This window comes from Girardinichthys multiradiatus, chromosome 19 (assembly GCF_021462225.1).
Source record: "Girardinichthys multiradiatus isolate DD_20200921_A chromosome 19, DD_fGirMul_XY1, whole genome shotgun sequence".
In the NCBI taxonomy this organism is placed as follows: Eukaryota; Metazoa; Chordata; class Actinopteri; order Cyprinodontiformes; family Goodeidae; genus Girardinichthys; species Girardinichthys multiradiatus.
Genome location: NC_061811.1, coordinates 38,575,297 through 38,590,734, shown reverse-complemented (window position 1 = coordinate 38,590,734; position 15,438 = coordinate 38,575,297). Strand labels below are relative to the sequence as shown.

Below are 15,438 nucleotides of genomic sequence, written 5' to 3'. Positions count from 1 at the left end.
TGCAAAGACCCACATGTGTCCATGCACGTTGTCAGATAACAGAGATTCGTGGCTTCATTTTATTTTGGAGGGCAATGTTCCAGTCACATTGCCGAAGACTGGACTAGTTTGCACGAATCACTTCACCACAGACTGCTTTGAGAACTCACATCAGTACACGTCAGGATTTGCAGAAAGACTTAGACTGAAGAAAAATTCAGTCCCCGCTGTTGGTGGCAAATCTGCAGATGACAGAAATGTCCTGTCTTATAAGTTTTGTTTTCATTTTCACTTGTACAAAGTGCTGGTTGGGGGCGTGGCCAGATACAGCTAATTTGCATAAAAGTGAAAAAAACAGCTAATTTGGAAAGGAGGTCGGAAAAGGGGCAACTGAGGAGATGAAATCTCATCATCTGAGAATGATTTTGTGTAAAAAATGCAATCAACATGTTTTGTATAGCCCATAGACCTATCCCAAATGTTTAAAAAATATAACAGGTCACCTTTAAGAGTAGTAAGGATGACATTTAGTGAGCCTAAGAGTGTCTTAACCAGAAAAGACTGTGGAAAGACAGAGACAAAGGAGAGATATTCTCCTACAAACAGAGCATTAATAAAACGCTACCAGCTCAATGGTGCAGGGATCCAACCCTTTAGTAGTCTTGTAAATGAGCACATATACTTCTATAACAATCATACAATTATTAATGTAGAGATAAGATCAACTTTATCATCCCCCTAGGGGGAAATTAAAAAGTTTTATCAGCAGGAGAGGTTAAAGGTCAACCCCTAGTAAGGTGATATTATAAAGGATAAATAAATAGAAACAATAATAAATAACCATGAATAAAAAGTGAACAAAATTACAAACAATATAGTACATAATTATTTAAATATTTACAGACTGTAAAATGCTTTCAAAAAATAAATTTATAAAAAATTGAAGAAAACAAAAACTTCTATATACTATATACTTATACTATATACTTAAATACAAACTTTAGACAAGAGAAAGTACAATAATCTAAGTACTATATATATAGAAGTATGATGTAAATGAGGAGAGTAAGTATCTGCTGTATTGTACATGATGATGTCAGCAGCCTTAGCCTAAATGATCATCTAGAACGCTCCCATCTGTGGAGAAGTTCTCTGGTGAGCTGCTATCTCCTCTGTAGCTTCTGACTGCAGCAGGTACCAGAGCTGCTCACATTCCAACCTGGTGAAAGCTGAAGGAACGACGCATTGATCTGCTGGGAATACCTGTTTGTTCCCACCGTGATCCCAGGACCAAATCTACCTTTCAACACTCCTCTCTTCTCCTCCACCAGCAGGCTCTGCTCCTCTGTTCAGTTTGCTTTTCTCCACCTTTTTTTTCTGTTTTGTTTTGGTCATTTTCCCAAACTAAACCTCATTACACAAGAAGGAGATCACAGTAAAAAGCTGAATTTTAATATTAGTATGAAATTAATTAATATGAAATAGATGCAGTATGGTCACTGTCATGGTGATAAATCATTTAACTTAGCCAAGTTTTATCATCATTTCTGAATCCAGTCTAATTTCTATCATCGGTTAATATCTTTCCATTGATTACTAGGAGCCCTTTTGTTTCGTTTTGCAACAACCAATCAGAGCTCTTAGAAGGCAGCGTCACACCTAACTACGGGTCAACCACTCCTCCTCACTAAGATAGGAATCTCTGTCGTCTCCTTTCTCAGAGTCGCTCTCAGCAGAGACCTGAATCCTTCTTAAGATAGGAGTCCTTGGTAGGAATCTTTAGGCTAAGTTAGGAGCTCTCTGAGAATCTTCGTGACTATGGGCCCAGATCATTTTTAGCTATTGCTAGCCTGCTCCATAATAAAGGCCCAGGAGAACAGTTTGAGGAACATGGTTGTTCATTGACTTTAAGGCTAAAGGTTATCACTTACTGCCCAGACCCACTGCTTTAGACACTGATTGATGATTCTAATCAAAGATGATATTGTCTGCTGCATTTCATCACTGTAACTGGCAGTGGATTGGTCAGACAGCCAAGAGAAAATGTGACATCACATGATGTCATCAGCTCAAAAAGTGAAACCATTTCTTAGCATCATCACTCCTCATACACAGCCAAGTCACAGTATTATGCAGTTCTGTCAGTAAATAAACAATCCCCCCCATCCCCCATGATAGTCAGACAGACTACCAACTGATCCTGCTGCTCTTCCAGGTGTTAGACTGTTGTCTTCTATTGGTTTGAGACTGTTACTTTGAAGACTACAGAAGTCTTGACACAGCTTATGTGTTTAAGCTTATAACAGCAATTTGTCTTCAGTTAGGACAAACAGCTCTACAGTAAACACAATTTAGACCATAGTAAATTTAAGCAGATCATCTGGCCAACCTACTGGTCCCAACCTATCTAACACTTAGGCCACCAAGTGGAAAGAAGTCTTCAAGGGTGGGTCTTTAGATATCTCAACACTCACCTACTGTGTAGAGGCTGGCATCTGTCAGTTTACCGATGACGGCCTCGCTGCTCAAACCCTCATTGCTCCTCACCTCCACAGTGGAGCCCACCTGTAGAACACACATAGTTGATCTTAAATTCAGTCATAGAAATTATACAACAAACCTATTACCAAGTTTCTTGATTAATGTGAATATCAGTAGCACTTTGCCATTCAGAGTGACTCATGTATTGGCTAAAAGCACAAATGGAAAGATATGGAATATGTTTATATGAAACAAAAATAAAATATCCAAGCAGATATTTCAATTTAAATCAGTTTCAGAGAACCAGGGAATTTCTGTTTAGAACTTACTCTGATGATCTCGGCTTTATAATTCAAACCACCAACTAATCCACAAGGTATTTTTATTGGGATTTTAAGTGAAAGACCAATTTTGGTCTTTCACTTAAATTGTGCATAATTGTGAAAGAAAAATGATACTAGGTATTCAGAATATTGAGTTAATACTTAATAGATCCACCTTTAGTTGAGTTTTCTTGGGGTATGTTTTTACCAGCTTTGCACATCTAGAGACTGTGTGTTTAGGGCAGGGGTCCCCAATTAAAATAGCAGGAGGTCCACTCCCTCCATCATCCAAACACTTTGGGGCCCCAACATTTTAAATCAAGAGACAAAAATATTTTCTTTCATCTTTATTTCACATTTAATTAACACTATTTTTTAAACTACTGATCCATTATTCACATGCCCATAAAATCATTTGCTGAACAGAAACACGCAATCCAATTTCAGTACCAATATTAAACACACTTTGAATGGCTCCGTCGAGCTGGGTCTGTGCAACTTGGTATAATTCTGCTCTCCTTGTGCTTGTGACAGGCATGGCAATTTGCTTCACCTTTTCCTGAAATTGTTGCCCTTCTTTTCCATCTAAAAGTGTTTCTGCCACAGCTTCCATGCACTCTTTGATCATTTGGTCAGTGAAAGGCTTTTTGTGTTTTCTCAAAATCCACTTTTCACACAGTGAACACTTGTAGGCTCACTTTTGTGCTGTAAGAGACCAAATGCTTCTGTCTATTCATCTTTAAATGTGTGATTTTCCACTTTTACGTATTTTTGATGAAAAATAGAAATATTCTTCTATTGCAATAGAAGAATATATATTACTTTTTTTTGGCAAAACAGCAAATTTAGGTAAATAGAACTTGTTTATGTGTCTTTTGCTAAGACCTTGTAAGATAATAAACAACTTTTCTAATGCGCTATCAGCAAGCGTGAGCTCCCAAGCTAGTAACCTAGCAGCCCGTGTCGAAGGACCCGCATAGCTTCTTCTTTGTGGTTTTCTGGCGGTTGGCGTACAACGACGAGGTGAATTACTGCCACCAGCTGACTTGGAGTGTGGATCAGAATGTTGCTGAGCTACATAGCTGTCCTGACTACAGAGTAAATGAGAAAAAGCTTTGCGATTAGGGCAGCAGCAACAGCCCTGACTGAAGCACCTCATTGCCTGACTTGCATCACGTGCAGCCCGGGGCCAGACGCTCCGCAGGGCTATACCATGTTAACACGAGATGCGGCGCAAGTGAAACTAGACGCTGTTGGACAACATGCAGTAATATATAAATGCTTAAAATCTGGTTGGGTCCGGATTGGACGGCAAGTGGTCCGGATCCATGACTTCTGGTTTAGGGTCACTCTCATGCTTGAAGGTCTTTTGTAGCCTCCTTCCAGGATTGTCCCGTATTTTACGCCATCTTCCCATGAATTCTGGCCAGCTTTCCTGTCCATATAAAGGAAAAGCATCACAGAATGATGCTTCCACCACTGTGTTTCACCAGGGCAATGGTGTGTTCCAGATGCTTTGCTGTGTTAGGTTTCTATCTCATTAAGTGTTTTGCAAGTAGCAAAACTAGTTTACATTTGAGCACATTATTGCCATTTCCCCTGCATGGCTTGTTATTGCAGTAACTCTTTTGGTGTGTTGTGGCCCTTGGCCTTTCTGATGCTGTTTGTTCACCAACCATCCTCTGAGGCCTTCTCAGAACACAAGGATTTATGCAGAGATTAAATTATACACAGCTGGACTCTACTGACCGGGTGACATCTGAAGCACCTCCTGGATTTTACCACACTTTTCAGATTCTTACATTATGTATATTCCTCAGACTTAAACGCTATACAAGCGCATGCCATGTACCATTTATGAGCTAAGGAAAATCACTTGCTTAGTACACTGTCAATTCTTTCCTTTTCTCAATCAGAAACTTCATCTAGTTCTGATATAAACTTCCAGAGCTTAAGATGACATGCATCAAACTTAAGATGTTGAACCAGCTTACCCTGAGAGGCCCTTTGACCTGGTCGTCTTGCACAACCTGGGACGTGCTTTCACCTTTCAGAGTCACCTGGGAGCAGAGATGAATGAGAGAAAGAAGGTTAACATCGTTCTCTTCCCTTCCCTTCACTTCACTTTACCAGAAAGTAGAAACCAATCAAGGGTTTTGGAATGGCTCATAAACAGCCTGGAATGTCTTTCCAGATAATCTTTACCCCACTGATTCATAAAATACATTTTTTGATAAATTATTTGTTCTTCAACATAGCGATTGTTTCTGTCACTTTTTCATTTTCAGCGATCAAACATGTGAAAATGCCTGATGGTTTAACTTATCCCTGCAGACAATAAATTTCTGGGTTACAAATAAGAAAAAAAAAGAGAAACAAACTAATTTTTCCCGATTTTTGGTCTAAATGTTAGCTCACGTGCCCCACACACACAAGTTAATACTATTGCCTTTTTTCAGATACATGTTCAGAATGGTGTTAATTTAGTAACATAAGAAATTGTCTATTTATTGCTCTGAACATTTTAAGAAGGATTTGTATGAACACTTTTTACCAAGTACATATTGTGTAAGTAAACTAGCATTTACAATAGCTAAAAGGTTCCTGCATTTTCTTGCCATGTCGTGTTTTAAAACTGCCTGCATTGCATAGAGCTAAACTCATAATTTCAGTACTAAATTGGAAGTAGTATCTGAAACTGTGTTAGACATATTTGCTGTGTGGGTTTTTACCATCAAGACTCTGATCTCCGTAGCCATGATGTGCTTTGAATCTTTATTTTTATGGGTATATAGTTGCCAGGTGGTGGTTTGCTCCTATAACTCCAGCTCTTACCTTCACCTTGACCATGCGTTTAACAGTCTTGATTTTGGCTTCACAGAAGGCTCCTCTGTACTTGGCACTGACATCTGTCCCCACTGTCAGGTAGGCAGGCTCGTCTGCTGCCTGAAACACATAAACTAATTAGAATGCACACAGATGTATCAGGCAAGCAGTGCAGCGGCTGGGTCCAATCACAGAACGCTTCCAAGTGACCTCCAGTGGGCCACTGATGTGAATGTCTCTGACCAAACCATTAGAAACAGACTTCATGAGGGTGGACTGAGGGCCCAATGTCCTCGAATAGGCCCTGTGTTCACTGCCTGGCATCCTGGAGCTCGACTGGCATTTTCCAGAGCAGGTTCACTCTGAGCACATGAGCCGTGGTGAACGTTATACTGCCTGCAACAGACCAATTGTTGGTCTGGGGTGGTATATCCATGGAGCGACAAACAGAACTATACGGGATAAACGATGGTACCCTGACTGCCATTAGGTATTAGGATGAGATCCTTAGACCCTACGCTGGTGCCGTGGGTCCTGGGTTCACCCTGGTGCATGATAATGCCTGCCCTCATTTAGCAATGAGTATGCAGGGAGTTCCTGGAGGATGAAGGAACTGATACCAATGACTGGCCCACTGAACCAAATCCAATAGAACATCTCTGGGACATCATGTTTAGGTCCATCCAAAGCCAACAGGTTGAACTTTAGACTGTCCAGGAGCTCAGTGGTGCCCTGGTCAGGATCTGGGTGGAGATGCCCAGGACACTATCCATCATCTCATAAGGAGCATGCTCCATCGTTGTCAGACATGCATACAAACACGTGGGGCCATATAGACTTCGAGTACCATTTTGCAATGACATTTCAGCAACTTGGACTAACCTGCCACATCAGTTTTTTAGTTTCAATTTCTATGTGACTTCAGTCATACGTGGTTAGATCACTATCGTTTTCATCAAATGAGGTGCCATCTTTTTGTTCCTAACAGGTTAAACACACCATATAAGTCTGGATATCCAGCAGGATTCTTTTTCCAATTGACCTCAGGTGTGTTTAATTTATGTGTTACATTTCAAATGCTATGCATGCAAATTCTCAGTAATATATCTGAGCTGTTGCATTGACTTTCACTGCCTTTCATGGCCTCAGTTCATTTAAACATTTAATGGCCAAGCTGTTAAAGCTCACTAAAAGCAGTGGGGATGTTGTGATAAAAGTAAAGGCAAAAATATGTTTTAAAAAAGGGGCAAAGCAAGGGGCTTAACTAGAATTCAGTCAGTCGGTCATCTTCTACCGCTTCTTCCATAGTGGGTCACGGAGGAGCTGGTGCCTGTCTCCAGCAGTCTACAGGTCCTTCTCAAAATATTAGCATATTGTGATAAAGTTCATTATTTTCCATAATGTAATGATGAAAATTTAACATTCATATATTTTAGATTCATTTCACACTAACTGAAATATTTCAGGTCTTTTATTGTCTTAATACAGATGATTTTGGCATACAGCTCATGAAAACCCAAAATTCCTATCTCACAAAATTAGCATATTTCATAATCATGTACAGTTATGCACTCAATACTTGGTCGGGAATCCTTTGGCAGAAATGGCTGCTTCAATGCGGCGTGACATGGAGGCAATCAGCCTGTGGCACTGCTGAGGTCTTATGGAGGCCCAGGATGCTTCGATAGCGGCCTTTAGCTCATCCAGAGTGTTGGGTCTTGAGTCTCTCAACGTTCTCTTCACAATATCCCACAGATTCTCTATGGGGTTCAGGTCAGGAGAGTTGGCAGGCCAATTGAGCACAGTGATACCATGGTCAGTAAACCATTTACCAGTGGTTTTGGTACTGTGAGCAGGTGCCAGGTCGTGCTGAAAAATGAAATCTTCATCTCCAAAAAGCTTTTCAGCAGATGGAAGCATGAAGTGCTCCAAAATCTCCTGATAGCTAGCTGCATTGACCCTGCCCTTGATAAAACACAGTGGACCAACACCAGCAGCCCATTTCCTGCACACACCTGTGCAAGCTGGCTCTGGATGTTTCTACTCCAGACTCAGTCCACTGCTTCCGCAGGTCCCCCAAGGTCTGGAATCGGCCCTTCTCCACAATCTTCCTCAGGATCCGGTCACCTTCTTCTCGTTGTGCAGCGTTTTCTGCCACACTTTTTCCTTCCCACAGACTTCCCACTGAGGTGCCTTGATACAGCACTCTGGGAACAGCCTATTCGTTCAGAAATTTCTTTCTGTGTCTTACCTTCTTGCTTGAGGGTGTCAATAGTGGTCCTTCTGGACAGCAGTCAGGTCGGCAGTCTTACCCATGATTGGGGTTTTGAGTGATGAACCAGGCTGGGAGTTTTAAAGGCCTCAGGAATCTTTTGCAGGTGTTTAGAGTTAACTCGTTGATTCAGATGATTAGGTTCATAGCTCGTTTAGAGACCCTTTTAATGATATGCTAATTTTGTGAGATAGGAATTTTGGGTTTTCATGAGCTGTATGCCAAAATCATCCGTATTAAAACAATAAAAGACCTGAAATATTTCAGTTAATGTGCAATGAATCTAAAATATATGAATGTTAAATTTTCATCATGACATTATGGAAAATAATGAACTTTATCAAAATATGCTAATATTTTGAGAAGGACCTGTATGGGCAGGAGGCAGGGTACACCCTGGACAGGTCGCCAGTCCATCACAGAGCAACACACAAACAATCACGCACACGCTCATTCATACACCTAAGGGCAATTTAGAGTGACCAATTACCCTAACAGGCACGTCTTTGGACTGTGGGAGGAAGCCAGAGTACCCAGTGAGAGCCCACGCATGCACGGGGAAAACATGCAAACTCCTTGCAGAAAGACCCCCAGCTGGTAATCAAACCCAGGACCTTCTTGCTGCAAGGCAACAGTGCTACCAGCTGTGCCACCGTGCAGCCCTTAACTAGAATTGTCATAGTTATATTCAGCAAAAGCAGTGCGAATATGGTTTTCAGATATCATGTAGCCCTACTGCAAATCCATTAAAATATAACATGCCTTTTACTAAAAGGCAGAACTTGTTTCTTTTCGCATCAGTTCCTTCTATATCAAAGAGAAAAAAAATATCTTTCTAACCTTGCAAATAGCTTAGTATTTTCAAAGATGTAAAGTCAAAACCAGGTTTCACATCAGCTGGTGCATCAACTCTACATTTTTCAGAACCTTTCCCATTCCTTATGTGTAAAAAAAATTTTTTTTTAAAGTTTTTTTAATTACAAACTTAATGCTTTGAACATCAATTTAAGTGTTCCAGGTGCTCAGCTTTCCCCTGTGCTGACAGATGTCTGACACTGTGCAAAGACCAGACACATGACACAGATATAGGAAACAAAAATTAGGGGTGCACCATATTAGAAAATCTTGCAATGGCGAAAATATTGATAAATATTGCGATGATGACGACATCAGCTGCGATATGTGTCTACCTTCTTCTTTCCTTCCCTTGTCATATGTACTTCCATTACTCTGTGACCTTTAGCTTTTTGAGCAATGCATTTTGTTCTTAGTGTTAGCCTCTGTCCAACTGGATAATATATTAGGATGTAAAATTAAAGTTTATCACACATTTTAGCCAACAGTTATTACACTCCAAACAGTCTTTTGTGATATGAATGTTGCACATACGGATAGTGCAATGATAAATTAGCTAAACGTTGTGCTGCTCTGGTTGAAAATCTTTATAAAAAGTAACAGACATATTGCTGCGGGAAACCCAGACTTGTTAGGTTAAGGGGGTGGGGGTGATAAAAATCTGACACCAAGATGTATCAGGGTTGTTTTCTCTGTAGTGATGTCAACTAATGACAATTATTATTATTATTATAGATTGTTACTGCCATATTACAAAAAAGAACAGACAATAATAATAAATAACAGACCAAAAATACATTATAAAAAACTAACAGGTATCCCACTGTTCCTAAAGAATAATGAACTGCACTGTACTCAGTGTCGGTCTGTAACAAGACTAAAACAGGAACAAGCATAGGGTTCCAGTGGCCAACTATCAGACAATGTAGCATAACTCGTACTGAGAAAGCAACGCTGCGTGGGGTATGATGATCTTAAATCAACCTAGTTACTCATAAATGCACTTTTATTAGACGATTATGTCCTGCAGAGGTTTTAATGCCACCTTTTGACACAAAAGCTTTAGAATGCATTGATTTGACTCCAAAGAGGCCATGTCTGTTTACAATAGGTAACTTCAGTGTACCTTTGATCGCTCATTGTTTTGTTTTTTAAAACCTAGGAGGCCTGTTTTTTGGTTGCAAGATCTGGACGAAGCAGCAGCAGCTCAGTTGGCCCTGAGCAGAATGAGTCCATGTAAACATGGGGCTTTAGGATGAAGGAGAAGCTTAAGCAAACATTCATTTTTGGATGTAATGAAAGTTTCATGAGCGCAACCATCTAAGTTTGGTGTGGGGATGTAATGCAAGTGTAAATAAGGCTGCAAATCCCGCAAACAGCACAATTAGATAAATGTCTTGATAGAATGAGGTTCACAGGGCAGATCCTTACTGTACATACAAATATAGGGTTGTGTTTTTGCAGGTTTAAGATTATTTTTACTTTTCATGTCTTCCAGAGAGGTGGAAACAAAATAAACCCTGGTTAGATCTAATGGCTATGATATTCATGTTTAGTTAAACCTGACTCAAAGAAAAAAGTTGTTCAACAACTCTTTAGCCTCAGGGACTTGTGAACAGGACCCTAGATGGCCTAAAAATTATATTTCTTATTTTTACATCAGAATGTTCTAAAAGTGAGTGTTACCTTTACAGAAAAGCCAGGGTTCTGATCCCAATGGTAACCATTTGGAGCTAAAAACAAATATTTATATCTTCCTCACAAAATTTTACCTTAGGGGAAGCCTTTTTTCTCTGATTTTTATCAGACTACTTTGAAAAACATTTACTTAATTTACTGCAAGACTTCTGTTCATAGCCACCTTTTCGTTGCTTTTGGCACTGAAGAGGTGATTTACATGTAAATATGACAATAAGTCAAAGCTTTCACCACTAAATGTTGGTAAGAAAATCTGAAGGATGTAGTGATGAAAATCGAGGGTCAGTGAGTGTTTAAACTGGACAAACGCCGGCGGGCAGGCCAGTAGCTGGTTCCAGCAGGTTCCCTCACTGGAATGGGAACACGGAGCTAAGACTGACAAGAGTTCATGGCGCAGGGCAAGCACTCACCTTCATCTCTCCGGCTAGTCCAGGGATTCCAGCTCGAAGGATTTCAGGTCACTGGAAGACAAAATAAGAAGATTATTAAAGCTGACGCTGTCATGGAAAATACTCTGTCCCAAAAGAACATTTTAAGCTAACCAACTAGCCACGCACTTGTGTTAGCGCAGGTATTCTTTGCTTTCTCAAAACGGCCCCCGCCCCCACTCTCCCCGGAATGGTTTCTAAAACTTATCCAGAGACGTTTACTTTAACCGATTGTGAAGTGACGATCAGTGTGGGCTGCTGGGCTCTGTGGACGGCTCGGTGGGGGCGCAGGGTGACTGCAGCGCGGCCATTGAGAAGCCTTTTCACTTCCCGCTTCGCTCCCAGCGCCTCTGAGTCACGTCGCCATCACAGCTCGCAATGTCAGTTAGCTCCGCTATCTTTACCATGTCCGCCTCTATCAACGCTGCCTGATGAACTCCTGCTGGGTGGAAAAGTCCTGCTAAAGAGCCTACCCCCAACCTAAACAGAGTCTCGGGAGCAGTGGAGCCGAGCGGGCTTCACCCCGTCTTCCTCCGCGGAGCGACATTTTAGCTAGCTGGCTATTAGGCGACTCAACTAGCCAGTTTGTCATCACGGCGATTTAAACTGGATCTGAAGAAGGGCAGCCCCAACACGAGAGCACACGGGACCCCGTTTGGTTTCTGAAAACACATCAAGTTTCATATCGGTGAACAGAAAATCTATCACAACGGCCGGGGCGAAAACTGTTGGGAAGTTATTTATTTAATAAGCGGCTCTTCCACAAAGGCGCAGGAGCTTCACATTGCTTCACTGCCATTCACTTCACAGCCAGCACCGTTCTGTAACAGGCAGCCGACCTCTTTACCGACATAAACTCGCTCCTCCGAAGACCTCCTGTGAATTAATTTAGCGTTCAAAGTAAACTGTTATTCATGTTTACACCATAAAGGATTATTACTTACACTCTCATACGCCGTTGCTTCCTCTCTAGCTTGAGCTGCAAAAGCGATACACGGACAACAAGCTGTTGAGCTCCGAGCTGTGTTTCCCGAGATGTGATTGGCTGTGATGACAGCAGTAGTCACAACTGAGATATCTAATTGGTCGAACGCTTCCCCCATTTCCATAGGATGTACCGTATGTGAGACCGCTATTGGTCAATACGAACGCGGCGCCACAAGGGAAATGACGACAACTGCTGGGGGACTGTCCAATCACAGGTAAGCTTACAAGAAAAAGCAAAATAATGCAAAATGGAAAGGGACTAATTGGACAAATATTTTTTGTTCCATCACCGGCGGGTTATTATTGGTTGCGCGGTCTTCCTTGTTTGTACTAACAGCGTAGGAAGCCCAGCCCATCTACGTGATGGAGATGTGCGCACTATACTTAATACAAAGATAATCGGCGTTAGCAGGTCTTTCAAATGCTTATGTGTAAGATTAGTTAGTTCACTTTATTAAAGACACGCATGGGTCCCCAAACACATTTAAGAATTTCTTCAGACGACCTTTGAAGACCGCCTGATCCTTACATCGCGTCAGTGACCAGCTGAATAATGGCTGGAAACATTAAGGGTAGCGCACACACTTCTTAAACGACTCCATCGGATTTTTAGTTCGAATGTTGTCTATGGTGAGTGGTACTGGGAGTCTGCACAGGAGGATCACCGTAAAGAACGGCGGTTAGCCGTCGGTGTCTAAGCCCTGATTGGTGGTGGGGCAGGCTCCGTGGCGCTAAGACCGGAACCTTGACGTCAGATGAAAACGTAACAGTAACAGCCAGGGGGGCATGTTGACTCCATGTGAATGTTATCCCTGATCCCGAACAAATGTTCTGGTGCCATTTTCACCAAGGACACTGAAGGCAGTTACGGATGACGTGTTATTTAAAAGCGGCATACATTTAGGGGCATACAATATTTGTTTTATCAGGAAGATCATTTTGAAAGCACTAAAGTGTTGTTTAAAAAAATCAAACCAAAAAACCATCTACAGCAAGTGAAAAGCATTTAAAAGGTCTTAAAAAGAAAAAAACTAGCAAGATGCTCCAGTTGAAATGGTCATATAAGTGTTCAGATAAGGTCTGTATTACAGAAACGTTAACATACAATATATCTTCAAAAGTATTGGGTCCCACCACCAAATCCATGAATTCCCGGTGTTCCAATCACTGTCATGGCTGCAGGTGAATAAAGTTTGGTATGGAGAAACTTGACTGGCTTGCACAGAGTCCTGACCTCCACCTACTTGAACACCTTTGGGATGAATTAAAATGTACTCAAATAGGGTTACACAGACTATAAGGAAAGCTAAGGCTAACTTTTTCATTTCCATTATAGAGAATGCAAATGGCAATGGGAAGAGTATGGCGAATTCTAAATAAATTATTAGGCAACACAGCACACAGGACAAGACCCTTGAAATAACTGTGAATAATGTTCAGAATAGAGATCCAAAAGTTGTTCCAAATACTTTTAATAATTTCTTTGTTAATAGTGGGTCTGAAATTACAAGGCTCTTCACTCCCTCCAGTCTTCTACCACACCTGATAAATGAAGATCTGCTTTTTTTTTAGTTAAGACATACAACAGTGATAGAGGTAATAACAATCGTTGCCAATCTCAAAAGCTATAAGATCAAGAATGATCAGGATTTGGAGGAAAATATATTTTGGGAAAAGATATTAAGACAGCTGGTACAATTCTTACAAATGCTTTGACAAAAACGCAGTTGGCTATGAGATGCCTGTCTCTCACTAAACACCAGAAAAAAAACTGTCTGGATGATGTTCACCAAAAAGTCTGTAAAATGCAGGACTATCAAACAACCAACGTTACTGAGCAGACCTTATGTGTTTCTAGAGGGAGAGGAACTAGAGCTACTCACCCATTTTATATATCTTGGTTTAATTTTGGACTCCAACCTTACGTTTAAAAAACACATAAAGGTAACTCAAAGTCAATTTTAACCTACAAAACGTCAAACAGATTAGGCCTCTAATCTCAACAGAGGCTGCTAAATCTTACCTTAACTGTATGATGTTATCACACATTGAATATTGCTTCACAACATGGTCGTTTCCTTGTGCAACTGCATTAAAACCTATTAAACAGCTTTCTAAAGAAGCACTTAAAGTATTTGATAGGAAGCTACAGTCATATATAACAAATATAACTTAAGTTTTGAGAATTTGCAATTATTTTAAAAACTGCCTTATTTTTTAAGTGTTTTATGGGTAAGGTACCAACATCCCTAGAGCATTTTATTAAAAACAAAAAGGTCCACATAGAATTCGGTTGACCTCTAGGTTGGACTGTGAGGTTCAATTCAGAACTTCTTTGTCCTCACTGAATGTTTTATCTGTTAAAGGATGCAAGTGTTGGGACACACTGCCTGTTACCATTAGAGAGCCCCACCCATCTCTGCTTTAAGGGGCAGCTTAAAGCATGGTTGGTCAGTAATCAGGACTGTGATCATTGAGGACTTTGTGTTTTAGTCATTTTCATTACAGGTCCTTCTCAAAAAATTTGCATATTGTGATAAAGTTAATTATTTTCCATAATGTCATGATGAAAATTTAACATTCATATATTTTAGATTCATTGCACACTAACTGAAATATTTCAGATCTTTTATTGTCTTAATACGGATGATTTTGGCATACAGCTCATGAAAACCCAAAATTCCTATCTCACAAAATTTGCATATTTCATCCGACCAATAAAAGAAAAGTGTTTTTAATACAAAAAACGTCAACCTTCAAATAATCATGTACAGTTATGCACTCAATACTTGGTCGGGAATCCTTTGGCAGAAATGACTGCTTCAATGCGGCGTGGCATGGAGGCAATCAGCCTGTGGCACTGCTGAGGTCCTATGGAGGCCCAGGATGCTTCGATAGCGGCCTTTAGCTCATCCAGAGTGTTGGGTCATGAATCTCTCAACGTTCTCTTCACAATATCCCACAGATTCTCTATGGGGTTCAGGTCAGGAGAGTTGGCAGGTCAATTGAGCACAGTGATACCATGGTCAGTAAACCATTTACCACTGGTTTTGGCACTGTGAGCAGGTGCCAGGTCGTGCTGAAAAATGAAATCTTCATCTCCATAAAGCTTTTCAGCAGATGGAAGCATGAAGTGCTCCAAAATCTCCTGATAGCTAGCTGCATTGACCCTGCCCTTGATAAAACACAGTGGACCAACACCAGCAGATGACACGGCACCCCAGACCATCACTGACTGTGGGTACTTGACACTGGACTTCTGGCATTTTGGCATTTCCTTCTCCCCAGTCTTCCTCCAGACTCTGGCACCTTGATTTCCGAATGACATGCAGAATTTGCTTTCATCCGAAAAAAGTACTTTGGACCACTGAGCAACAGTCCAGTGCTGCTTCTCTGTAGCCCAGGTCTGGGGAATGCGGCACCTGTAGCCCATTTCCTGCACACGCCTGTGCACGGTGGCTCTGGATGTTTCTACTCCAGACTCAGTCCACTGCTTCCGCAGGTCCTCCAAGGTCTGGAATCGGCCCTTCTCCACAATCTTCCTCAGGGTCCGGTCACCTCTTCTCGTTGTGCAGCATTTTCTGCCACA

The 15,438-nt window shown here is 41.1% G+C and overlaps 1 protein-coding gene and 1 non-coding gene across 3 annotated transcripts in view; both read right to left on the bottom strand.

Moving 5' to 3' along the window:
- Positions 1-11,911, bottom strand: part of arid4a (AT rich interactive domain 4A (RBP1-like)) — a 37,936-nt gene extending 26,025 nt beyond the window's left edge. Inside the window, exons 1-5 of one of the 2 annotated variants that reach the window (XM_047345156.1) lie at positions 11,807-11,911; positions 10,845-10,895; positions 5,619-5,729; positions 4,778-4,843; positions 2,454-2,544 (exon numbers count right to left, since the gene is read on the bottom strand). In XM_047345156.1, coding sequence (XP_047201112.1) covers positions 2,454-2,544; positions 4,778-4,843; positions 5,619-5,729; positions 10,845-10,850 — 274 coding nt within the window. In that variant the 5' untranslated portion in view covers positions 10,851-10,895; positions 11,807-11,911. Of the gene's footprint in view, positions 1-2,453; positions 2,545-4,777; positions 4,844-5,618; positions 5,730-10,844; positions 10,896-10,991; positions 11,373-11,806 lie in introns of those variants that run through there. The other variant, XM_047345157.1, reaches the window with a different exon arrangement.
- Positions 2,001-2,086, bottom strand: LOC124856069. Its single transcript, XR_007035242.1, has one exon. It is a non-coding gene; the product is annotated as a small nucleolar RNA SNORD53/SNORD92 (small nucleolar RNA).
- Positions 11,912-15,438: the final 3,527 nt, after the last annotated feature.